This window comes from Marmota flaviventris, chromosome 10 (genome assembly GCF_047511675.1).
Source record: "Marmota flaviventris isolate mMarFla1 chromosome 10, mMarFla1.hap1, whole genome shotgun sequence".
Classification (NCBI taxonomy): Eukaryota; Metazoa; Chordata; class Mammalia; order Rodentia; family Sciuridae; genus Marmota; species Marmota flaviventris.
In genome coordinates, this window is record NC_092507.1 from 43,780,604 (window position 1) to 43,808,045 (window position 27,442).

The 27,442-nt window shown below is 34.8% G+C and overlaps 1 protein-coding gene across 2 annotated transcripts in view; it reads right to left on the minus strand.

Moving 5' to 3' along the window:
- The window catches only part of Usp24 (ubiquitin specific peptidase 24), a 133,709-nt gene that overhangs the window by 75,502 nt on the left and 30,765 nt on the right, over window positions 1-27,442 (minus strand). For both annotated transcript variants that reach the window (XM_071617878.1, XM_027944930.2), the window contains exons 4-19: window positions 26,977-27,120; window positions 26,197-26,319; window positions 21,088-21,123; window positions 20,403-20,468; window positions 16,377-16,442; window positions 13,666-13,740; window positions 12,887-13,045; window positions 11,555-11,669; window positions 11,255-11,358; window positions 8,940-9,047; window positions 8,647-8,742; window positions 8,394-8,555; window positions 7,906-7,953; window positions 2,128-2,235; window positions 1,383-1,532; window positions 721-852 (exon numbers count right to left, since the gene is read on the minus strand). In XM_071617878.1, coding sequence (XP_071473979.1) covers window positions 721-852; window positions 1,383-1,532; window positions 2,128-2,235; window positions 7,906-7,953; window positions 8,394-8,555; window positions 8,647-8,742; window positions 8,940-9,047; window positions 11,255-11,358; window positions 11,555-11,669; window positions 12,887-13,045; window positions 13,666-13,740; window positions 16,377-16,442; window positions 20,403-20,468; window positions 21,088-21,123; window positions 26,197-26,319; window positions 26,977-27,120 — 1,692 coding nt within the window. The remainder of the gene's footprint in view (window positions 1-720; window positions 853-1,382; window positions 1,533-2,127; window positions 2,236-7,905; window positions 7,954-8,393; window positions 8,556-8,646; window positions 8,743-8,939; window positions 9,048-11,254; window positions 11,359-11,554; window positions 11,670-12,886; window positions 13,046-13,665; window positions 13,741-16,376; window positions 16,443-20,402; window positions 20,469-21,087; window positions 21,124-26,196; window positions 26,320-26,976; window positions 27,121-27,442) is intronic.

A 27,442-nucleotide genomic window follows, 5' to 3' on the forward strand; every position in this document is an offset into this window, starting at 1 on the left:
GAGAAAGGTAAACAGACATTATTCTTAATGATTCAAAAATTCATGTAACTACCAAGATGTCACTCAAAACTGAAATGTTTAGAACTCTGAAACTAAATGAAGCAAACTAACATATGAGCAAAATACACACACTCATACTTTTCACTGAATTTTTCATCTAGGTTTTCCCATCAACATGTATTAAGCTTGCTGTGTGCCAGGCCCTGGCTCACTTAGTCCTTTCAGCAATCCTAAGTAGTAGCTAATACTGTTCTATAAAATGAGATGAAGAAACTGAGATTCATTGTTAGCAAATGTCAAAGTGTTCTGTTTCAGATTTAACCTTTTTTTGGCTGTTTAATTATAGCTTCAAACATCCGCCCAGGCACTGATTCTTTCTTAAGTATTTCTGAGAGTATGATATCATTTTAAGGAACTCAAAGTTTTCTAGTAGTAACTTAAAATTAATTTCATGGGAGAGGATAACAAACTAAAATATACCTGGAATTCTTTATCTGTATTGACTTGAATTTGGTATTTTAACCAAAATGGTATCAAAATCATCAAAAAATTCATGCACTTATTTTTTCAGTACTTAAATTCCTAGCCTATATAGTTAATGCCTATGTAAGTTTAAAGTGTTTCGAAATTAAAGACTTGAGACACAAAAAAATGTCGGACACAAAAGAGTGCAACATTTAAATATTTCTGCCATGTGTTGTCCATACAGCATCTTCTTACCTCTCTATCTAATTCACAAACATCTTGGCCAGTCACAAGACACTCCCAGATTTCCTTGGCACGATTCCAACCCAAATACAGGGTAGCTTCTTGCAAGAAAAATGCCAGAAATTTCAGATGTGCCTCCAAATACTGCAAAAAGAAACAATGTTAACCAGTTAATTCCAGGCATCTATACCTAAAAGAAACATTAAAACAAAACGTTAAACTTTATAAATCAAGTTTACTTAACTTTTTCTTAATGTAATTTTAGGGCAAAGAGAATGTGAGAAATCTGTTTACCAATTGACAGCTCAACATAATGGAAGCTACCTCAAGTCTGTTACAATTTTAGTTGACTTTGGATGTCAATAAAATATCATTTCAATAATATCAATGTAAAGCACCACAATCTCACAACTGGCAAATTAAGATTTTTGTCTAATTTTTTAGGCAAAAACATTGTGTAAATCTTGGGCAATTTACTGAAAAATTAACTTACAAATATCATCCTTCTAAACTTAATTTTGAAATTACTGTATTCAGGACAGAAAACTGCTGAATCATAATCAATACAGCTCATGCTACCCCTTTAAAGTTACACCCAACATTACTTTTATAAAAAGTAGAAAAAGGCCAAATGAGTGTGGTAAATCATGAAATAAAAACACAGTGCCTGATACCTCCCGGTAAGTGTATCGACCATCCACTAGGGTCAAACCAGTTAGACCTCCAGGCCCAGCCACAGCTGCCGCAAGTCGATGGCACGCTATCAAACTTCCCGTGACCAATTTTACAATTTCAAAATTTTTCTTCAAGTCTTGAATAATACTCTTGGCAAAAAACAACAAAAAGAAAAGTGGTTTGAGAATCTGTGGTTATTTTGTTGGTTTTAAGCACAACTTCTATTTTAGGATGCAGTCCTAGGTGAAAGCAAACACAAGGATTTCTTCACTTAAATTTCCTATTTAACAGTAAATAAAACCAATCTAGTTATGTATATTTACTAAGGAGCTGATAAACTAGCCTACTAGTTTTTTTGCACCCAAAGATTTATTTATTTTAAAAGATAAAGGAAAAATTTTTAAAAAGAGCTATTTACTTTCTGTACACTTTTCCAGAGCTTTCTTCCATATTCTGTTATATTAAGGAAACTAGCTCCTTAGGCAAACTAATCTTTTTGCATGATAAAACAAATCTGCAAATTTTTTCAAATTTCCATGACTTTAAAAAAGAGGTTTATTTCAATAAGTTAAGCAAATAAAAAGGAAAGCAGTTATTACATCAAAAAACAGGTAGATGATGTTTAAACTCAGGATTATAAATCAAATACACTATAACTATAAATTCAATAGTTTTGGCCCTGTTTTGTTATTATAAATGGTTAAGCGAGTAACTGTGCAATAATAAAAACAGCTACATTCTTACCTTGTCTTGCTTTTGGTAGGTTTGTTTTATGAATGAGCGGGTGATTTCATGGAGCTGACGCAAAGCTGGTACCACCCAAACAAACTGGGGATTATTAAGCTGAGATGACTAGAGTTAAAAAGAAGTTGTATTAATTAAATTTAGAAATTAATGGCAGATTAATTTATTAGCTATAAAAAATCTGCAAGTCAATTAGGTTTTGTTGTCACACATTCTATAATTTCATCTTCATGTTGTTCATTTATAGCTTATCTCCATGCACTCATAATTCAATCTTCAACTTCTTATTCTGCATGCAATTTCCTAAAGCCAAGAACTGCAAACAGGAGTGGATGTGAAGTGACAGTGAATGTATAGGGGTACATCAGCAAAAAACAGACAACAAGGAATTAGCAACTTCAGAGGATAGATTAAGTAGCACAGGGCTGCTAAGACATGTTGACACAATAAAATAAATTGATGGCAACAGCTTAATGTTGAACTGGCTGGCAAGTAAGATGGAATAAAAAAGTGGCTTTCTTTAGTTATATGATTAAGATACCAATGATCTGTTCAACAAACTGACAATCGTCTAAATATTAAAGAAAATATGATCTGTTTATATCTCCTAGTTAAAACCACTTTGTGAGGTCATTCTAATTTTATTAATAAGGGGCTGGGGGCATAGCCCAGAGGTAGAGCCTGTGTTTGTTATATGTGAAGCCCTAGGCTCAATCCCCCACACTCCCCCTTCCCTCTCCCAATTACTATTTTTATTAATTATTACAGATACTTTACTCAGACTGTAATTTATATTTTTCAAAATATTTTCAAATTTATTAATTCTGAAACTAGCACATGACAATCCAGATCTTCAGAGTATAGATCTGAAAAGTTTGATGTTCACTATGCACTCTTTAAGAAGATAATTGGTTTGTAATAAACATCTTTGAACTGAAATTTCATTATAAAATATGAAAAAAATATCAGATTAAACACTTTTAATCAACTGACTACTAACCAAAAAACTGATTAAAGCTTAAGTCTTCAACATTTATTTAAAAGGCTGATATTTTTATTTTAAATCACTCTTGTTTTATCGAGTCTTTCTGAAAAATGAAGACCCCATTTGGGGAGGAGAAATACTTGTTTTGTCTGGCAGAAAAGCAGCTTACTACTGAACATGTAAATGTGGGCAAGCTATTGCCAAAACAATACTATTTTCCTTGCTTCATAGAGATTAGCTAATCAATCAGCAAATACCATATTTTCTGGATTCTAAGACACAGGTTTCATAAATTTAAACATTTCTGTAACTGATATTTCTCACAATTCTGTGAAAAGAAATCTTACTAATCAATAAACATGGGTGCAAATTTTCCTACAACTGCCCTTCCCTGAGTATACATAAGGTATTTGTTCATCTACCTATCATTTGAGTTCAATTGTTCCTTGGTATATGTACTACTGAACAAGGATGGTTCTAACTTAAATCTGGATCACTAATTTATTACTTAAATGTTATTAAAAACATAACACTATGATAGAGCACTGACTAGCTTGTTGTGGTCATAAATGCAATTAAAAGCAAAGAAAACTTTCAGTGGTCTTAGATTAAAGTATTTTTCAAAGCAGAAGCTGATGTGATAGACTCAAACACTGTGAAGGGCTTATCACTAAATGTCTCTGTCTTAAGTTGCACCTTAATTCAAAAGAAGCCGTGTAACTTGTAGTATTCATCACTTGGTAACAGGAAAAAACCGCTTGAGTTTTATGAATGAGGACAAGCATACAAAACTCCATATTCTTCAACATGCCTCAAAAATTATACAGTCAATCTAAAAAATTTCAGAGTAGTTCACAGCATTACTATAGATAATGACAAGCAGTGTGCCCTGGTGAAGCTCTACCTAACTGCTCAAAAGCAGACTTAGACTCAACCTGGGATGGTGAATCTAAACAATGACTGGTAAATGTACAATTTCTTTTTCTCTTCTCTGTAAAAACAACTTATTTCTGTGATACAGGGTACAATCACTGGCATCTTAGAATCACAGAAATGGTAGATATTAAAGGCTGACTACTTGCAAGACTAGCTAGAATATTTCTGTTTTTTAAAAAAAGCTGCAGAACAATAAAACAATCAAAACTTTAAGGCTTATGTCCAAACTGGTACCTTCCAAAAGAATTATGAAAATTAGGATATAAATACGAGCCCTTTCGCAATAAGCAGATGTATTAAAAATTATCATGACCAGTTAAGTCAAGGGTGGTCAGAATACTTATATTTGACATGGACAATTACCTGTTGAAGGTAATTCATCATACAATAAAATTAAAATAAATCATATTAAATTGGAATTTAAGAATTATTTCTGATATAGTTTCTAAAGTTTAGCAATCAGAAAATATGATATTGATTCCATTCCATTATAACATTATATTGCCAAGTTGCAGGAAAAACTTAAATTACCCTTCTCCAGTTGCTAAGACTGATAAACAAATAAAATGAATATAGCTGATAATGTTCTGGAGTTGAGGCTTCATAAGGAAAAGTTAATGGGATGTCCTGATTAGATTCTTAATGTCACATGAAGCCTTAGAGGTCAACAGGCATGGCCTGCAAATCTATATCTAAATTTTCTTTATTCATTTATTAAATGAATTACTAGTCTCAGTATTTCCAGTGATAAGAATCAACTACCTCAGAGGGCAGTACATTCTGTTTTCAGACTCTTCTCACAAGAAAGTTCTCTGATCTACCACACTAACACGTGTCTCCATACAACTCCTTAGGAGACATAAAAAAAAAAAAAAAAACAATTCAAGCTTCTCTGTAATGATCCTCTTATGAAAGTTTTCATATTTTTTGAGTTCTCTCTTCTAAACTAAACATCCCCCACTTCCTTGCCCATCTTGTTTTTCCAGAAAACCTTTTATCTAGAACCAAAGCAAAAAATTTTGCATGGGAGAAAACTTTTTAAACGTACTTCCTCCTCTACTAACCATATCACTGTGAGACTCTTTGTACTGAGGACACCTTACTACTTTTATTTTCTGTTGTGTGCTTTGGCAAGCAGAGGGAACTCAATTATGTACAGGTTGAGTGACCCTAATTTAAAAATCTGGCCACCAAAGTTAAAAATTTTTGAGTGCCAACATTGTTCTCAAAAGTTTCTTATTATAGAACAGTTCAGATTTCAGAATTTTGGATTAGGGATGCTCAACCAGTAAAGTCTATTCAAACAATCTAACATCCAAAACCTCTGAAATCTGAAATACTCTGGTCCCAGGATTTCAGATAAGGGATATTCAACCTGTATAAGCGAGGCTTTGAGTCTCCTGATAGCGTGAAGGGGAAGTAGTAGGAGGAAGGGAACTGATATTTACTGAAAGTCTGCCTGGCAAGAAAGGGCATAGCATAAAGGGCATAGCTAAAGATAATATCTTAAAGACTATCCAACACAACTAATTGAGTAAAAATAATTTTTTGTTTAGTATTTTTTTATGAGTACATTTAAAAAAATTTAATTGAAGGAAAAAAGAAGTGAAATAAGCGGGAAAGGGTTGGGATGAACAGTGGAAGGTATAAAAGAAGCAAAGGAAAGAAAAGAGGACCAAGGGAGCCAAGGGTACCCTGGCAGAATCTATAGAAACAAAGTTAAGAAATAAAGGTCAGAATTTCTGAACACAACAGTGGAACTTGGGAATTTTAAGAGTGTCAAAAGCAGAGGGAAGGGGAATCAGTTGGGGGAATAGAGGTAGCTCAGGGTGGGAGGGGAGTAAGAAGTGGGTGATCTTGTCTTACCCTTTGCTTAGTTTCTGTGTAGCCTGGCAGGGAGACATAATCCCCAGTCAGCCCACCTTGCTGCCTGGCAGGAAAGGGCATAGCATAGAAAAACACCTTTAGTGGCAGTAAATAATTCACCCCCCTGCCTGGAGCCATATCCAGGGGGCTTTGATCTTCCCACTGTCCCCCTTCAGCAATGTGTACTTTCAGAGAGTATCTGTGAAAGCACTTAGTAAACTGACAAGTGCTATGTAAAAATGCAAGCTATTATCTGGAAGGGAATAATGGTACACCAGAATTTATTTGCTGGGACCAGCGGGGAAATAAAAAAGGAAGAATATTCCTTTCCAATCTCTCAAAATAAATCCAAAAAATTTTTGTTTCTTTCTGAGTTTTGTTATAAACCACAGATATGAATGAAGTGACTGCAAAGAGAAGCAGTAAAGATGCAACGATGCAACGACTGGAAGAGCTGGCAATGCTTAGCTATGGAAAGGGAGGAATGCTATCTGGAAGGTTTTTCTGGTTTTAAGTCATTTCCCTGGAAGGAGGGGAAAGTTCCTTCAGCTTTGACCTTCACAGATATAAAGAAATATGTCTACTGCTGAGAGGAAAAGATAATCTTTCTACAGAGACCCTTTTTCTCTTTACTAAAACTACTGAAGGATCGAAACTTCTTAAATGACCAGATGAAAACTCTTCAATCTTAAGGAGAGAGGTTGCTAAATCATTCGCATTACTGAGCTTAGAAAATTAGAAACATTTAAATTGTATCTGAGTAGAAAGACAGAAATGTTGTTGAGTTCAAGGAATAATTCCTTATGGCCCCAGCATTACTAGCTCCAGTTTGTGAATGTTTTTAAAAAGCTCTAAAACTAGATCATATGCAGAAAATTCACATGATCAAATTTCACTGTCAAAACACAAAACATGAGTTGACAATATGCTCAAGACGAAAATTTATGGCCAAGTACAACTTATGTGAAAAAAACCCCATTAAGTCACCAAAGCTTGTTAGCAAGACCTAAGAATCTCTGACGATACCAATGAAAATTAGGTAGAAACATTCCAGATTTTTAAAAGAAATATCTTTGAAAATCAAGAATATTTTTGAAATACTGAGCCACTAGGTACTTTACCAAAAAATTTTAATAAAATGAAATCTCCCCCTTCCTGCCAACCCCATACACAGGGTGGTCTGGGCAATCTGAGGATCTAAGGAAGACAATACTGCTCTGATCAGGGCTGCGACAACCAAGAAAGCACATTGTACCGAGCTGGCTACTGTGATTACTCCTCTTACAGGAGAGACTGGAGTTAAGGACTAGAGCTGGAAGAGAGCTACGATCATCACTGTTCTATCCACTAACCATCATTTCCAACCACTTTCCATACATTCACAGCAATCTAGAGGCCAGAAGGCCAGAGTCCGGAAGGGTAAGGCTTCTCTGGCCCCAGTCCCTCTTGTAGTCACCATCTAATTCTACCTTCTAAAATCAAACAACAGTACCAGGCACTCATTTAATGACTATCTGTGTAAGAAATTATTTTAGGGACACATCTGAACCAAACACCTGAAAACTACCATGTGCCAGCACTGAATGAACCTCCTTCTTCTTTTTCTCTTATCTATGAATGTTTCTCCATTTTTCCCTTATGGAAGAAAAATGGGCATGATACTTACTTAGAATCAACGGTACATATTAAAATTGTGCATGTTTAAGTCTAATTTAAGAGGAAAAAAACTAAGTTGAAAGTCATGATTTTTAAAAACACTATATAAAACTATGTAATTTCAATATAATCCTTAATGTTTTTCCCTTTAAAGTCAATAACTACTGAGCTTTAAATAATAATAATGCTTTAAAATAATAAAGGTCATAAATATCAAGTCTGTATGTAAACATTACTGAGAAAGACTAAAACACATTATAAAAATTGTGATGCAATTTATTAAATGATTATTGGATTAGTATACCTTTCAGTTGGTTCCAACTGCAAATTCTTACCTTGAATCCATCCTTCTTGTTTTTTTCCAAACCTGACCATTCTCCAGGCTGAAAATTCATTTTAAGAGAAATATAAGTGATGTGGTAAAAGTAACACCTATAATTTCCCAATCTTGGATTCTAAGGTAAGAGCTTCCAGATAGGACATTTCATTTACTTAACATAATAGGACTGCTTGGCTCTTATTACTCAGACAATACTGTTGCTCTTTTTTTTTTTGAGGGGGTGGGGTTGAGGAGAGGTTTACTTCTTGATTGAACTCAAGGGCACTCAAGCACTGAGCCATATCCCCAGCCCTATTTTGTATTTTATTTAGAGACAGGGTCTCATTGAGATGCTTAGCATCTTGCTGTTGCTGAGGCTAGCTTTGAACTCGAGATCCTCCTGCCTCAGCCTCCCGAGCCTCTGGGATTACAGGTATGTACCACCAGGCCTGGTCTAACACTGTTGTTCTTACAACAAAAATTTGACCAAAGATAAAAACCAACCCTTTTAATATCTTCTATGCACTTAATGATGTAGCTCCTCTTGACAGCTTCCTTCACAGCATATGCATCACTAAGGATTGTCAGGTGCTCCTCCAAGGCTTGCTGAATGAGGCTACTGGGCAGGGTTGGAAGATGAGCCAGTTCCCAGAGGACGTCTAACACCTGTGATAATACCACTATGATGAGCCCGCGGATATGCAAGTAAAACTGCTTTAAGCATTTGTAGCTAGAAAAATCCATTTGATTCTCCTGCCTTTCCAGAAGTGGTCTCAAAGCGAGCTTCCCGACCTATTCGTCCAATCAGGCTCAACAGCTTCTGTCTTACTCTATCACTCTCAGTCTCCCAGCTCTGTGCAACAGAAAAGACAAGACATAGGAACTATTTCACAATCATATTGGAGAAATTAGAAAAAACTTTAAACTTTTTAAGCAAAAAAAATTTATAAACAAAAGGATATTTAAACACTGCTATTTTGGTGGGAACCTCAAAAGAGCTTAAAAACTTTAGGAAAACTTAACAGTAAGGAAATTCAACTGAACACATACCTTCTGAATGAGAACAAACAAATGATTAAGCTGATCTGAATTAAATTTCACAGCTGCAGCAGCAATAATAGTGTGAATGTTCTCGATCACGGTAGATGATTGTCCGGACTAGAAAACAGAGGAGACAGACATATCAGAAATACTTAAGACCTAGAACTTAGAAACATCTGTCTTTTTCCTGGCAATTGACACAAGCAAAAGCAAAAATATAACAAAGATCAATGGACTCTAGTCTAATCAGCATTCACTTTCACAGTAATTTTGGCAAAACTATTTTTTTAAATAATTTTTTTTAATTTTATATATCTTTATTTTTTTTATGTAGTGTTGAGGATCGAACCCAGCGTCCTGCGCATGCCAGGCGAGTGCGTACCGCTTGAGCCACATCCCCAGCCATAAAAAACTATTATTAATGGTTATCATCTGACCTTATTTAAATGCTCAGCAGCATTAAGTCTTTAAAAAGACAATGTGAAAAAAAAATGAGAATCAAGTTCTCCGTCTGATACTCATTTTTTTAAGAGGAAATTAAATATTTTCTACTAGGTAAGAAACTGAAACTGATGAAAATTACAAGATAAATGTCCTCACTCTTAGCATTTTATAAATGATCTCAAGGGCCTCAGTTGAGAGTATAAACTGCTTTGTTTTTCACTGTGCTCATAACAATTTTCTGACTTCACTTAATATTTATCCCGTGGGCAGTAGTCTGCATCAGAGCTGCAGGAGCCTACCGTTGACCTATGGTTGACACTCACTTTATAATCTCAATCACAGCCTGTTGTGCCTCAGTGTTCACCAGGTGAGGAACTTGAAAGGCAGGGGATATTTGTAGATTTAACTCTTTAATTTCCTTAATATCTACACCTATAGCTGTTCACTGAATGTAGCAGGGAAAAACAACATAGGCATCATGGTCTCCCATCTTCAAATTCACAAAAATCATATGAGGGTATTCAAACAAGTACAAGACATGGGAAGTAAAATATAAGGGATCTAGGACTGTGTTTTATTTCTACGCCTAACTTTCTACAGTTTGCTTCCTAATCCTGGGCTGGGAGTCTGCGGATCACACTCCGTAAAGTCCTCTCCCAGGTATATTCCTATTATATTCTGCCAGTGAGGGGCAGTGCTGAGAGGTGAGAGGCAGGAGGAGGAAGGAGTGTTTCTCCTTCCTAGACCAGAAACACTGGTTTAGGCTGAAAGTGAAACCAGGGTGAGCTAGTACAGCAACAGATTCCAAAAGTGCTAGTGGAAGAAGCACCTGCAACAGTTCTTGCACTTGCAGTGAAAACACCTTCCAAGTAGTTTCCTCTCTCTGAGTTTAATACGTCTTCTTCCTTTTTTCCTTAAAACCTTTTTCACCTTAATAACATCTTTGTAAACAGTCTTGTAGTTCAATTTCCTGGCATAGTTTTTGTTTCCTAGATTGTGATGATACAGTGACTAAGTGGACACAATCAAGCTGAACTCCAGATTTCTTTCTGGCTTAGCAACTAGATGAGGATAACACTATTACTGAAAGAGACCGGAGAATAACTGGGTTTGGACGTGATGAATTTGAGATTTCAATGAGATACAAACTTGAAGGTGAAATTGTTATACATTTAGATATGTATAGTGGAACTCCAAGAAGAAAGATGAACTAGTGATAGGATTTACAGTGTCAGCAGCATACAACTGCAGTCAAAGCCATAGGAGTTGATGAAACTGACTAATGAAAGCTTGTACACTGAAAAAAGGCTAAGAACTAAGGCTTGGGAAAATAAACCAAACCATTTAAAGGAAAAGTAGAAGAGAATAAAGGAGATTTAAGAAGGAACACCAGAAAAATAGAAAGGAAAACTAGTAGTATGGATCATGACCAAAGTGAAAAAAAAAGAAAATGAAGGGCATGTTAGACTTGGTCACAGCTGCTCAGAGTCTAGATAAGGTGAGATCTGAAAGCTCAGTAATACTTATCTTCATTTATTAGGATAATTGGGAAGATTATTAATTAACACTAATAAAAATGTAATAAAAAGAAAACGGGACTGATAAACAAGACTTACACCCATTCATAGATCTCCACGAAGGCTTTTACTTTTTTAATTTAAAAAATAAGAAGATTAGATCAGTAGTTTGATATTCTTTTGACAAGTGGAATTCTTTTACATACACAATCTTAATAAAAACCTAAATATAAAACAGATTAGGTACAGCTGCTCTGGTTAAAATAAGACAGAGCTCCCATTTCCCTGCACATTTACCACCCTCCTCCCTCTCCTTAGATTAAATATGTCAAGAAAAGGCAAAAATAATTCTGATCAACCTACCTGTATCTTCCAAATTTTAGTCAGCTCATCTAAAGACAATTTACTGCCCAAGAGTTCAATAATTCCCTTTATACGATCACAGTATTGTGCTTGGTCTATGTTGCCTAATAAAAAATACGAGAGGAAGAGAGATGCAGTGACTCTCTAAATATGATTCCATTAATTCAAAGCAATTAATTAATTCAAAGCAGTTAAATTAATTAATTTAACAGTAAATTGCTAGATTGTAAACAAAAATTTGTATCTTTTTAAATAATGTTAAATTATGTTAAGTAATTTTATCTTTTGAAAGCAACTTACCTTCCAGTGCAATTGATAGAACTGAGTTTTCTACTAGCCAGTCTAGTAATCTGTCTGTATCTATAGCATTCTTCACAGACTTAGATAAAGTGCTATCTTCTATCAGTTTGGTTACCTAAAAAGACAGGGTTATTGTGACTCAACACATCATCAAAGTCCTCTGTAATTCTTACAGTAATTAGCCAAAAAGTACCAAAAGCCATTTACTGGAAGTTTACAGATCACTATTTGTGATGTTTCTTTAAAAAGAACATAGAGGGGCTGGGGCTATGGCTCATCGTAGCACACTTGCCTGGCATGTGTGAGGCACTAGGTTCAATTATCAGCACCATGTATAAATAAATAAAATAAAGGTCTCTCAACAACTAAAAAAAAATTTAAAACACACACACACACAAAAAAAAAAAAAAACAAAAACATGGGAGTTATTCTTACAGCACCCCTCCCGTGGACCACTGCTTACTGGATTAGAGATGAGAATCTAATCCAAACTTTGACCAGGGCATGTCCTCTAAATTTCATACATGGGACCAGAAAGAATATGTCAGCCCCCTGGTGATGGGAAGTGCAGGCTATGAAGCTCACACACTTCCCATGGCCATGTTCTCAAGATGTCACACTGCAGATACAGAGGTAATGAGACCAATTGCTCAGAAAAACAGAGACAAGACTTGGACAGGGTTCTGGCAGTACCAGGCCTCAAATTCTAGTTATTCACATGTTTTGGAAATTCAATCCTTTATTCAAGTGCAATAGCTAATTTCCTTCCAATAAATTCTACTTTTGGCCTGAGATAGTTCAACTAGAGTTTCTTCCACTTGCAGCCAAGAATCCTAATAAACCCAAAAGTGAACAAAAGACTGGATTATGACTGAACTGTATCAACTCTACTAAAACCAATGGTACTGTTTGCATGGATCTAATATGCTGTTTGCGTAGGAAGTCGCAGAAAATTATTTCCACCAACACAGTTGTAGTCACTTTGCTTTTGTCCTAACATCAGTTAGAAGATCTGGTTTAAGTAAACCCAAAGTGAAATAAAATAAAAGGAACTGTCTGTTAGGGTAAAAAGTAAATCTCAAACCACATAATCTATGACATTACATCATAGGAAGTGTCACAAAAACATTAAATAGTTCACAGAACAAATTTTGAAAATAAAAAAGCCATCTTCTCATTTGTATTAACAATTATAAATACACACCATAATCATGGTTTCTTTATATGAGAAATTACTCTCTTCACCCAACATTTTTATATTAATAATAACAAGTTGGACAGAACTTAAGGGGGTCTGTGTTTTAAACTTTTAAAAATAAAAGCAAAACTTACTTCTTTGAGGGAATTCATTTTAGCACTAAAATGTGGTGATTTCAGCATGCGAAGCAGGATGTCAAGCCGAAGGTCATCCACAATTGTCACAAGATCCGGTTGGAAGCGCATGCAAAGTAATTTAATGGCAGATAGGAGCTCAGGGATGCTAACCAATCTCTTTTATTGAATAGAAACAAAAAAAATAAAAATAAAAAAGGAATTGTAAAAACAGTTTGATCCCAATTCTCACAACACACACACACACACACACACACACACACACACACTTTCTTTCTCTCTCTCTCTTTCTCATGAGTACAGGGTAACAATAATTTGGAGATATCTGATATTCTACAAAGCCAATTAACTGGATTTTGCTTCTAAACAAAAGTTAAGCAACTGGTGAATAGTAAAGGAAAGGGGATATTCTTAGGCGAAATTCAAAGCAGACAAATCATGTTAAATGCTAGATTTGCTTTGAACAACTCCAGAGAAGCTTTTAATGTTCCAAAACTCCTTTTACTTTACACCAATAATAATGCCATCAAAATCATGTTAGTAAAATTTGGAATGACATCACTTACTGAGAATACTATATTCACTCTATTGACTGAGAAAACACCAACCTCTGGTGTTTCAAAATTAGCAATTTTTGAATCTGAAAACATAAATTAATTTGATGTGAACTGTATCTGACCAGAATCCAAAGAGAAATGGCACAGGAACCTTGCCAAATCCTACCTCTGTTTCTGTGAACTAACCAGCACTATGGCCTACCTGGCTGAAGAGAGATTTACCTTGTCTTTGAGATCCTTCTCCTCAACACTCCGTACATCCTGTATTGTGGTGAGGATGACTGGATCTAGCATGGGCTGCAGAAATAAAATGCTACAGTTAATAAGAACTCCTGAATCTGTCCAAAAGTGGAGAGAAGGTATTTTTCATTCACCATTCACAAAAGAGAGGGTACAACGGAGAATGTGAATTCTAGCCACCACTAATACTGCCCCAAGGAAACACATAGCTGACTTTGTGCCTCAGCTTTCTTTCTTTTTTTTTTTTTAAAATTTTCTTTTAGTTATAAATGGACAACATATCTTGATTTTGTTTATTTATTTGCATGCGGTGCTGAGGATTGAACCCAGTGCCTCATATGTGTGAGGCAAGTGCTCCACCACTGAGCCACAACCCCAGCCGGCTTTCTTAACACTCTAGGTAGAGTTCCTGTTATTCTATTTTACAAGGGTGATTTGAAGAACTCAAGATGCATGAACTAACTTTAAGAACGTTAATCATAAGTATGTGTTATTTTTGTAATAAAGTAAATATTTTACATTTCATACTTTTAAAAATAAATATACACTTCACATAAAATGTTGTCATAAAAACTACTGTTGCTTGTTGATATGAATGAGACCTATAGATGAGACTCAAATGACACACTGTTCCAGAATGGTAACATGATCAGATAACTAAATAGTATTTGAGAAGTGGTATAATATTATCTAGAGCTAAATGACCACTTCTAAGATAAATTTTTAAAACATAGCTAACGAGGAAAACAAAGTCATTATCTGGCTGTTAGGGACAAGAATATATTAGAACTGGATTATAATGACATCCATTATCCAGATAGAATTTCTTCATTTACACTCATGTACAGTAGCGGGCTGAGTGCTATTATGGTTAAGAGCTGAGTCAGTGTCTTATCAATGTCTTGTCATGCCAGACCCTGTGTATTCCTCACTGCAACTCTGTGAGATAGGTATTACTATTATCACCATTCTGCAGATGAGGGAACAAGAGGCATATGTGAAATAAGTCTTTTAAAGTTATATAACTATCATGTAATAGAGACAACTATTAATTTGCATCCTGATATGAATTTATGGTTTAATGAATTTAGCTCTATATAATTCGGTGTAATTAAAATAAAGATGAAAATAAAAATTAAGTTGCAAATTCATATATTTCTTACTCTTTAAAAAGTATATTATGCTTTTATAATATAAACATATATATGTACACACACATTCACACACACACACAATATGTGTATTATAGTTTCTAAAGTGCTTATTTATTTAGCTAGAATATTAGTACTCAATTCAGTTGCATGAAGCAATGTATGGTCAAATGCATTTCAAATCCAATCCTGAGCCTGATTTTAATTAAAAAGTCAATTCTTTAAAGGTATTGTGTCAACTACAACTAAAAAATATTTTTAAAAATGTCAATCATTAAATTATTAACACTTATTAGTAAGAAGTCAAATAATTTTGCCTCTTTATGTCTTAGTGTTTTAGCTACCCAGCTAATGACATATTCATGTGCCTCAACTGAAAGAACACTAAATGTTTCTAAATAGTATAAAAAATAAGGAAAATACATAGACAGCCAACCTAATTCACTTAAAATCTTACAGTATTCATGTGTGAAGCCCTGCCCCAGCACCAAGAAAAAAAATTAATAGTATTATCTTGACATGTAAAAGCATCTAACATCTAGAGATGGTAAAAATTTCTAGCACCCATCAAAAATATCACATATCTCCGATTAAAATGGCCCTAAGTAAATCTGACATCAGAAAGAAACAGTACATACAGAAATATTACTCCCAAAGGACATGATGTTTTCAAAACTATTTACAGTGATTTTTTAAAAAAATCGAAATACAAATTGTAGATTTTACAGACTTACTTACAAAGAAAACAACAAGCAGAGGTATATCAGTGAGACATTTTGTATAATAAAACTAATTAATTGAAATGGAAAGTAACAAGAAAGTTTAATATGCCTTTAGGCATTAGGAAACTAAACACCCATAGTTTTGACTATTCTATGACCTATTCATTACAATTCTGCAGAGGTAGGAAGTCAAATGAGATGTGCTATAAAGCTGTTATTCATAAATGAGTGACTGAGCTAGTAAGCAAGCCTTGCTGACTGTTCAAAACTGACCTAATGTAATGGCACTGAACCCCAAAACATTCCTGTGAAGAGAACAGATAAAAAAAAATGGGAAAAAATTATTCGATAAAATGATTCTTTTAATGAATAAATAACATTCTCAAATGTTAGAGGTCTTCTATACTTTAAATTATTGAACATTTTTTATTATCTTCTGATGTAATTTTTACTAGAACCACAGCTATTAAAAAAAAAAAAAAGTTGGCCACACATGGTGGTGCATGTCTGTAATCCCAGCGGCTTGGGAGGCTGACACACGAGGATCCAGAGTTCAAAGCCAGCTTCAGCAACAATGAGCTGCTAAGTAACACAGCAAAACCCTGTCTCTAAAAAAAAAAAAACAAAACAGGGCTGGGAATGTAGCTCAGCGGTTGAGTGTCCCTAAATTCAATCCCAGTACTCCCCACGCCCCCCCCCCCCAAAAAAAAGTTGTTACTCTGTATTAAGCCCAATTCTGAAAGCCTAATAAAAAGAAAGTGAAGACTGTTTGCATGTCTTGGATCACCTTGTGTAGTGATGTAAAATGCCTTAATCCTACCTGCACCACTGAGGGATTCAGGTACTCTGCACACACTCCTAAGGGTTGCACCAGTGCTGAGACGGCCTAGAAAAAACAGTGAAGATTAGAAAGAAATGTGAGAGGGTTTTTTCCTTTCAAAATTAAGCAAATCCCTTTTCATATATCTAAGAAACATGTAAGCAGTGATTTGAGCAAGTTATGAACGAATGATTGGATAAACTAAACAACAAAATGAAGAGCAGCAAAATGAAGATGTCTATTTAAATTACTAGAGAAATTCAATGTAATTTAAATCAGAATATGTCCATAAAACTTCCATGAAGGACTGGATGAAATCATTCTAAAGTTCATACAGTAGAACACTAAAAAGATTTTTTTGGAGGGTGGAGACAATAGTTGGGGGAAGAAGTGAAATATGGATTTAACATAAACCATTTAAGGCTTCTTTGAAGGAAATTATAAACTTTACTATAAAATACATAATAAAAGAAGACCCAAATAAATGGGGAGATGCCATGTTTCTGAATGGGAAGTACCAGTACTATCAAAATGTCAAGTTTATTGTAAAAATAAATATAGAGACAAACTGATCCAAATATTTAATGCAATTCCAAACATGGCATCAGTGGAATTTTCTGTAGAACCAGACATGTTGACCTTATGCAGAAGAGTAAAAATATTAAAACAACCAAAATTTTAGAAAATTATATCAGGCAGAAGTGGCCCTACCAAAAATTAAAACAGTGGAGCAATAGCAAGAAAATGTTCAAAGTAGGAATGAATGACCAGAACAGATAGGTGTCCAGGAACAAATCCATATATGTGTGGGATTCTGATATATGACAATGCTGGCAAATAAAATACTAAGGAGAAATCAATTAGTCGGTATAGAATCTTCAAACAATTTGTTATCTATTTGAAAGAATAAATTTTCTACCTTATACAATATATAAAAATAAATTCTAAATGTTAAAAAGTTTTTTTTAAAAAAGTAAAGCTACAAGTGTATAAAAAGAAAAAAAAAATACTTCTGCCAGGCATGGTGGCACATTCCTATAATCCACAGAAGGACTGCAAGTCTGAGGTCAGCCTGGGCAACTTAGTGAGATTCTGCCTCAACTTTAAAATCTGGAAAGGGCTGCAGATGTAATTCAGTGGTGGTATACCACGGCCACTAGGTTCAATCCCAGTACCACAAAAAAGCCCTGAGGTACAGGAATATTCCCTAAGCAGTTTAAGTAAAACTTTTAAGTCATAAGGGAAAATCAGATTATACAAAATATATAACTTCTGTATAGCAAAAGACACCATCAATAAAAATGAAGAGATGCAAAGTACTGGGCAGAAATATTTTACAAACACACAAATGGACACATCATTGATAGGCTTAATATAAAAAAGAATTCCTAAAAAAATAATAATATACACCACCTCAAAAAGACCTAAATAACAAGGTCAATTTACAGAAGAAATACAAACAGCCAGTAATCACATGACGAAATGAGCAATTTCATGGGAAATCGAGTACTGCAAATAAAATACACTATTTTTTGTCCACTATATTAGAAAATTAAAAGATTGAAAATACTTAACACTATTAAGAATATCATGAAACAGGGAACTGGGGTTGTGGCTCAGTGGTAGAGCACTTGCCTAGCATGTGTGAAGCACTGGGTTAGATTCTCAGCACTGCATATAAATAAATGAACAAAATAAAAGTCCATCAATATTTAAAAAAATATTTTAAAAAAAAGAATATCATGAAATGGATTTGTTGGAGTACAGACTCATTGGTATAAGCTTTTATGGAAAGAAACTTTCCCAGTTACTAGGAATTAATCCTTCAGAAATAGTAGCACATGAATAGAAGTACATGAAGACCCACTTTTAAGAAGTATTTTCTGTACTGGTAATAGCACCATGATATACCCTTTGCAGAAGTATGCTACAGTCATTACACTGATGTTACTAACCTAGAATGATCTCCATGATATAATGCTAAATGAGAAATAAAATATACAAGTAGGTATAATATGATTTCAATTTAGTTTTTTATTATTTTACTTTTTTTTGTTGTTGTTTTGTTTGGGGGGGATTGAAACCATGGGCACTTTATCACTGAGCCATCCCTAGTCCTTTTTATTTTTCTAATTTTGAGACAGGGTCTTGCTAAGTTTTGGGGGACTTTGCTAAATTGCCGAGGCTGGCCTCAAACTTTTGATCCTTCTGCCTCAGCTTCCTGAATCACTGGGATTACATGCATGTGGCACCAAGCTGGCCCAATTTAATTTTAATGAGAAAGAAACAACACATGTAGATTTATATAATTTAAGAAAAAATCAGAAAGATTATATATTAAATGGGTAATCATTACCCAGAAGATAGATAGGTGTGTGTGTGTGTGGGGGGGGGGGGGGCAATGGTGTGGGAAGACAGGCAACTTTAATTTCTTGCTTTGTACACCCATTTTTAACTGGTGGGATTCTGAGTGATAATTTTTCCCCCAATATTTGCCAAATTAAAAAAATATGATTTGCACTCACTGTTATAATATGGCCTAGATTTATTCTGGGACACAGCCACCTTCTTAACTGGTCAGAAATCTGATATTTACCATGAATTTTAATTATACTTGTTTATTAAAATGAGAATTTCAACCTTTGGATCTCTTTGTCTGGTGCCTGAGTTTTACCATCTTTTCCATACCAGCTAGACTAATAAAATTCTACATCAACTGTAGTCAACAATACAACTGTTCTGAAAAACATCTGACCTAAAGGGAAATTTTTGAAATTATCACAACACTCAACAACAATGAAGGATAAGGCCATAATCCTAAGTATCCATCCTTAAACAATTTTCATTCAGGTACAGTAGAAATTTGGACCTGCTCTGGTTTTGATGTGTTTTTAAATAAATTGAATCTACAGAAAATTACTAATTGTTTAAACATTTTTCAGAAATAAACTTAATTTGTTATATTTCCCAATGTCCCAAAAGACCAGTTCTTGAGAAGCAAACTAAATAAAAAGCCTGTTCCCTAAAGAGATTTTTCTGCTTTGTTTTAAAAATCACTACCTATTATTTTCCATGTCAATAAACTCCTTTCCAATATACTTGATATAATCAATGGGGATCCAAAATGAGAGTCCAACAGCTTAAGTAACTCCCAGGACAGGCAGAAGAGGCTCCCTGGACAGTTAATGATCTGGCAGATACCTAATTTTTAAAGATAAACATGGGTGGCATGAAAGGGTCAGTCTACTATCACACTGTCAAGTCTCTTTCCCTGACCAATGTTACACCCTCATGCAAAGAAGGATCAGAGAAGTCAATGAGTCATGATTCCACAGAAATAACGGCTACTCTAAGCACAATATGTAACATTCAGGTATATTACTTTACTACATCATTTTCTACATTGATCAAATTATGGTAGCTAGCACAGGGTTTTATCCATGACAAATAACTGAATGATTAACTAGAATAAAGGGTTCTTAGCTGCAATGAGGTCAGAAGTCTGTGAAAAATTATTCTCCTTACTATAAAGTGAAATTCTTTAAGAAAATAAAGTTGACATGAAAAACTAATGGTACTGCACATGAGGGATCATGTGAAGTTCCTATGTTATGGTATACTGTTATCTGTTAAGTTTCTGTAACACCAAAAAGCCTGAACAACCTTGCTAAAATATTTTTATTTGTGCTTGATCCTATGAAATAAATTCTGATTCATATGATCATTTAGCAGTCACAAAATTGTTATGCACATATATATTGCCACATATAGCACCTATTAAAGAGCAAGATAATTTCATGTAACAATCACAAATTGAGAGAAAAATGCCATAGGCAAAGGGGAAATAGTGAGGTAAAAAACACAAACAGCCTACATGTAAATTTGGTTATGACTATATTTCTTTGGTTATCAGAACCATGGAATTTGCTCCTCTCAGGATTAACTTTTAACAGACGGTGCCCCTGGTCGCATACCAACCCAAATAAAGTAAAGGTGCACACTGAGCGCACACATAGTTTAACTCACCCCAAGTTCTATGTCTTCTGAATGGAGTTTGGCTTGGATTGCTGCAAATCCACCTAATTCTCCAAACTGACAAGAAAACAGGCACAAATTAACTTTGAAACACTACATGTTAATAATTTAAGGTAGTTAAGGCTAATATTTTACTTTTGCTGTGCTCTATATTACTGGTCTTAAGAGTTATGACAGAAGTAACTCAAATTCTCCTATAGATATTGCCGAAGACATGCTAAGTCCAAAAGCTGAGGTTCCTTGTATACACTGTACATACAAAAAGAAGAAACTACAAAACATATCCCTTTGGGAAAACATTATTCTTTGTAGCTGTCATTTGCTTAAAATATTGCAATTGGAAAATTTCATTAGAAAATGGGAAATAAAATATATGACCATTGCTCGTTTGGATCTGAAATGTCCAAAATCTCTTCATTGGTCCCCAATGAAGAAATGTTCAAAGGTGGGGCTTTGGGGAAGTTATTGGATTGTGAGGGCTCTGCCCACATCAATGGACTAATCCACTGATGAATTCATGACTGAATAACCTATAGAGGGAATAGGGTCCTGGGAGGGGAGCATGGACTATATCATATCTGCAACCCTTCCCTTCCTTTTTCTCTATTTCTCTCTGTTATTTTTCATGGGTACTGCAACAAAAGCTAACACAATCATATTAATAACAGTTGTATACCTTATTTACCAAATCCACAACCCATCCATGAGGTTCCTATAAGAAAAGAAAAGAAAAATTGAAATGCTAACATAAAAGCTTCCACATTAACCCTTGTATTTCTTTTCTAAATGAAGTCAGAGGAAAAATCATTAAAATCTGAAAAATACTTTCAAAGTTTGTCCATTGGTTTCTTTGGAAATTACTATATAAAATTTTTAAAGTGTCTAAGTCCGAATTTGATAGAATTGCCACAATGTTGAGCATTTATCCATAAATACATTCATGTGTTTTGGGAAGCCAAGGTCAGATTTTTTTAAATTTATTTATTTATTCTAATTCATTATACATGACAGCAGAATGCCCAAGATCAGCTGGTTAAGCTCTTCAAAGAATATGATGACTTAAATTCTCTAATAAGAAAGTTATAATTTAGAAATTAAGAATTAATTATTTACCCAAAGAATAAATAATCAGGAATCAAGAGATTAAAATTTTAGTCCCAACTGAATCATTAATATCCTTAAGCAAGCTTTCTTCTCCTTTTCTTTCCCTTCCCTGTTTACATTTCTAGGTGCTGGATACAGAACCAAGTAACTAAGCAGAGATGCGATACCTGCTTTCATTGAGTGCATATTCTAGTAGGGTCAACAAAATAAGAAAATCTACTTATAGAAGATAATTGGGATTGTGTTAAGTCCTATAAAAGGGAAAACAAAAGGTCCTCCACTGAAAAAAACCAAACTAGCCTCTACTCAGGGTAATGATTATAAAAGACCTCTACGAGGTTGGAACCTCAAGAATGACATAGATGTGGCCATTTAAAGAACAGTCCAGACAGAGAGGCTGAAATGGCAAAGATTTTGGTGTGGAAAGGAAGAAAAGACTACTGTGTTTGAAAAACCAAGAGAAAACTCTCCCACCTGGGACACAATGAGCCAGGGGAAGCAGCAAAGATAAAGCTGTAGACAAAAGCAAAGGCCAGATCATGCAGAAACTTGCAACTGTGATCATAAGGAGAGGGACTGAAGAGAATGTTTTATTTTAAGAAGATTACTCTTACAGTTCTATTCAGAACATAATGGAAGAACAAGAAGCAGACAAAACCAGGTGGAAGAACAGTGCTGTGATTAGACAGTATATGGTGGTGTGTGGAACAGGACCCTAACAGGAGTTGGGGGAGAAATCACTGGAATTATAATAAAAAAGAACTTGTTTATGGTTTAGACATGGGAAGTAAGAAAAAAGGGATGAATCATGGCCAACTCCTGTGTTTTTGGCTTGGACATGGATGTAGATGACGATGTTATTTACTGAGAGAAGCTGGGAAGACAAAATGAAGTTCCACTTAGGCACACTAAATTTGAGATCTCTGTGTGTGGCAACCAAGAAGAGGACATGGTTGACTCAAGTCTGGTGTGCTCAGAGAGGAGGTTTGGCCCTGACAGATATAAGTTGGAGAACCACCAACACAGAGATGACATTTAAATCCATGAAAATGGAAGACATTTCTTAGAGGAAGTGTAGTGAAGGAAGACAGGAAGGCCTGAGTCAAAGCCAGATAGTGGGAAAGGAACAAACAAAGGCAATGTGGCTTATGGGCAGGCAGAAAAGCAAGAGACTGGAATGTCCTGAAAGTCACCGAAGAAAAACAGTCAAGAAGGAAGAACTGTGACCAATGTTGTGTGTGGGGTTGAGAAGATTCCTCCCAACCTCAAAACCTGGAGGAATGACTTCAGTGGATGTGGGAAAAGAAGATGGAAAGCTCTGAAGAATTAATGGGAACTTAAGTCTGGTTACTCTAACAAGCTCTCCAACTAAAAATAACAGCACTGGATAAAAACATTAAAATTTTCTTCCCTTCAATATTGGGGATTAAACCTAGGACTTTGTGCATGCTAGGCAATTATTCTACCACTGAACTACATTCCCAACTCTTTTCTTCTTTAAATATAAATTTTATTTTGAGACAGGATTTTATTAAGTTGCCCAAGTTGACCTTGAAATTGTGAGCCTCTTGCCTTTACTTCCTGAGTAGCTGGAATTGCAGGTGGGCGCCACTATACCTGGCTTAAAGAAATAATCTTTTAAAACATTTGCTAGTTTGACAACAGATAGCTGGGAAGTTAAAACAAGGAGAAAGCTGGAATCCTGTAAGGTCAGATTCTCATTGAAGCCAGCTTTTATTCCACAGGTATCTGGGGAAATCTGGTGATCTGAACTTCCAACTTCATGAGAAATAGGACAGCCAAGGTGGCGGCAAGGAGACTCAGGACTGTCATCTAAAGCTAGAACCTAGAGGGCCATATCCACAATGAAAAGATGGCCATATCCAATGGGCCATATCCACAATGAAAAGAAACACCTGCAGAAAAAAAGCAAGGAAGCCTGCCTACTCTTGACTTTGGGACTGATTGGAGAGGAGAACAAAATTCAAGAATCTGTAACCACAGAAGTGCCCTCATATGGCTTTGCTGCTCAAATTCCCACTGAATCTGTCATCTGAAAAACCTTACTATATACAAATTGAGGAGTTTATAAGTCTGTGTTTTGATGAAAACCAGAATGTTTTCTAAAGTAGTCCCAGACTGTAGTGCTTCCAGGCAGCTGGAAGAAGTATAAGTAAATCCTTTTTGGAGAAAAAGAGCTTTTAACTCAAGCCTCAAAAAAATCCCCCCAGATTAAATTCTAAGAAACACAAGTTTACAGAAAAACAAATAAGTAAAAGTATATTTACACACACAGAACAAGTGAGTAAAAGTCAGAACGAGATCTTTAGCTATTAGACACAAAATATACTAAGCTTTAAACAAACTGCAGGTTGAAAATGAGTCAAGAACATGGTAAAATGAAAAGTGACTGAACAGTCAAAAAAGAACTAATATAATTTATATAAATAAAAATATAGGAACTGAAGTTACATAAATAAATGAATAAGTTAAATAGATTAAATACAATTTTTTTTTAAAAGCAGTAACTGGGCTATGGATGTAGGAAAAAAACTGATCACAAATATAGCACAGAATGATACAGTCAAATTAAAGCTCCAGAGAAATAGAGACTAATGGGAAAGAGGCAATATTTTAACAGAAGATGGTTGAGAAATTAATAGAATTGATGCAAGATACTAATCCTTAAATTCAGAAGCCCAATGAATGCAAAGTAAAACAAAAACAATATGTCAGTCAATTGCATAAAAATCAAATTGACAAACATCAAAGAGAAAGAAAAGATTTCAAAATACACTTAGGGAAGAACAATAGATGATGGGAAGTTATCCTGGGAAACATGCTAAGGTCTTTATGCACATACACATATACTGAGTTTTAAGTTTTATTTAGTGAATAAATTAAAAATTTAGGGTAACCAATGAAAGAATGACTGGGGGGACACCCTAGATTCTTTTTGAGTTATGGATGTGAAGGGGAGCAGAGAATCATGCTGAGGCTATGTTATTAAGGGCAGAATATTTAAAGATCAGAGCATGTTGCATACATGGGAATGATCCAAAAGTGAGGAAAAGATTGAGGATAACAAGGAACAGAAAAGCTAAGGAGCAAAATAGTTTAGAAGGCAAGAGGACGGGGATCTAGGACCTTGGCAGGAGAGAGGATTTTTCTGTGGTAATAAGAGGAATATAAGATTGAATTTTTCTGTTCTCAGGTTGTGGCACATGGGAGCTAAAGGGAAGAAGGAACTTCTGAGTTCTTACTATGAGGAACTATTAGGTTCAGTGTTTCTATATCCATTTGTCATTTAATCCTTACATCAGAAGAGAAGAGACTACAGTATTTTTGGGAGACAGTACAGTTAAAGAAAGCCAACTCTGGAGCTGGGTTGCATGAGTTCTTCTTATGACCAGGCAATTGGGCTTGAGCAAATATATAAACTTTATCTTAGTTTCACATATTTGGAAGGAGGGTAAAAATAGCATCTAACTCCTAAAGAGTTATTATGGAGATTAAATCCCAAGTCCATATTCACTGCCCTCAGACTCAGCTGTTAACTCTTCTCTAGAGTATTGTCTGACCCATCAATGTGGCAATAACCACTCCCTCCTCTGAATTCTATACCAGTATATATTATTCTAATTGCAACTACTCTTTATTATACTATAATTTTTTGTTCTCGGATTCTCTGTGCTATATTACAGCTAAGGATCTTGTCTTTATATTATAGACAAGGTCTACTGGTTTATATTTATATCTTCCAAACCTAGAATAATGCCAGACACACAATAAATGTTCAATAAATGGGCACTGAACTAAACCCTGCTTCTAATAAAGCAGCGGGCAAGTTTCTTATCAACATATAAACTTCTTTAAACTGTTTCTCAAAAACCAAACAGTGTTTGAGTTAAAGGCTATTTAGATTACATACTTGTTGTGGGTATAAAATTATAGGCACACTACAGACCTTTCAGTATAAAAAAGAAATGCTGCTTCTGGGTCTAAAAAAGCAAACTTTAATGCTTATGGAATTTGAGAGCCTTATATGAGACTAACTACTAGATTATTGTTTTAGGTACAATTAGTTACTTCAAGCCATCAAATGCTTCAGTCTCTCAAATATCTCTGCTGGGATACCAATTTAAAAAAAAGTTCTGGGGGCTGGGGTTATGGCTCAGCAGTAGAACGCTTGCCTAGCATGTGCGAGGCCCTGGGTTCGATCCTTGGCACCACATTAAATAAAATTAAGGTTGTGGTCCAACTACAACTAAAAAATAAATTTTCAAAAAAGTTCTTGGGCTGGGGTTGTGGCTCAGCAGTAGAGTGCTTGTCTGGCATGTGCGGGGCCCTGGGTTTGATCCTCGGCACCACATACAAATCAATAAACTAAAGGTATTGTGTCCAACTACAACTAAAAAATAAATATTAAAAAAAAAAAAGTTCTGATAATCTAATAGAGTACTACTTTACCAAATGTAAGTTTAAATGTATAAAATTATTCATGATATAGTAAACAGCCATGTAATATCTGAATAAATTTTAATTTTATAAACTATATGAAATATTTATAATTTTTCATAATTATTTTTATCCTTCCATGTAAATTATCATTTTTACAGCACAAAAAATACTTTTCAAGTATTTCTCTATAAAAAGAACTATGAAACACAATTATATTTACCTTTTGGAAAGCAGACACAGGTGAAATAGCAAACATATTTCCTTCTCCAAACACTTCTGCCCAATTCCTTTGTGACACTTTCATTCTGTTTTTAAAGTGGTATTCATTATCGGGATTCAAAGCCTAGATTCAAAGAGAATGGAGAAATGTTATTATTTATTTCAATAGCAACACATTAGCATTAGAAAGAAGTAAGTCTTGGATTCCTTCATTAATGGAAACTTTCAAGAACACTAACAAAGCACACACCATGGCTGGTGCAGGGGAGCAGAGCACTGGGTTAGTAACTCTCTTGCCCTGCTCCTGTTCACTGGAGGAGGGGTGCACAATAGAGGAGAAGTCTGACTCCAGACAAGGCAGTGCCAATGTCCCAGAAGCACTCGGGCTGCCACAGGCAGAGCTGGGCCACAGAGGAAGTTAGGAGGGGAAGGCATGAGCTGGGGGGAAAAGCCAGAAAGCAAAAGACAGAAACACATGCATTTAAGATGTGCATAGTCAGGGAAAGGATGGGGAAACTATTTAATCATTCTATGAGCTGAAAACTCCATTAAAAAATAATTTTTAAAAACTCCATTAAAAACAGAAAAGCATTTCTTTCAAATTAAACACAGGATTATTGCTCTACTTTTTTAAAATAAAAAACAAGGACTCTCAGAGCTAAGTTAATATCTTTAACGATAAAATCATTTTTATTCATTATTAGATAATTACAAGCCAAAGAACATTAAGTACCTTAAACAAAATCAAAACATAAAGTACTTCATTCTGGAGATACTATACCATTGTAAGCACACCCAGGAGACCAATGGGAATTGGATCTTGTTTTATTCTCTCTGCAACCAGTTCTATTAATAGCATCAACATGTTGTAGATTCCTTCGTGAATTTCAGTACCCCACTTGTGAACAGCACTTGATGTCAGGAGCTACAAAAACATAAAGAGTAGTCTAGAGTCTAACTTGAAAAAAGAAAAAATTTACAGTTTATCAGGTCAATTTCAAATAATCAAAAGATTATGACCAGAATACTTTCTTTTATGCACATGACTCAATTTAAAAGGATCCACAGCTGTAGGCCATCTACTTGTTCCTTTATTTCAAAGTCAACACAGGTTTGTTTTTTAATTTTATTGCCCTTACATGAAAGCAGTTTGTTTAAAAGATAATTTTTATTTGCTCCTATATTTTTCATTATTACTATGGGATGTTCAGTGGCACAGACCAAATAAAAACCTGACATTAAGTCCA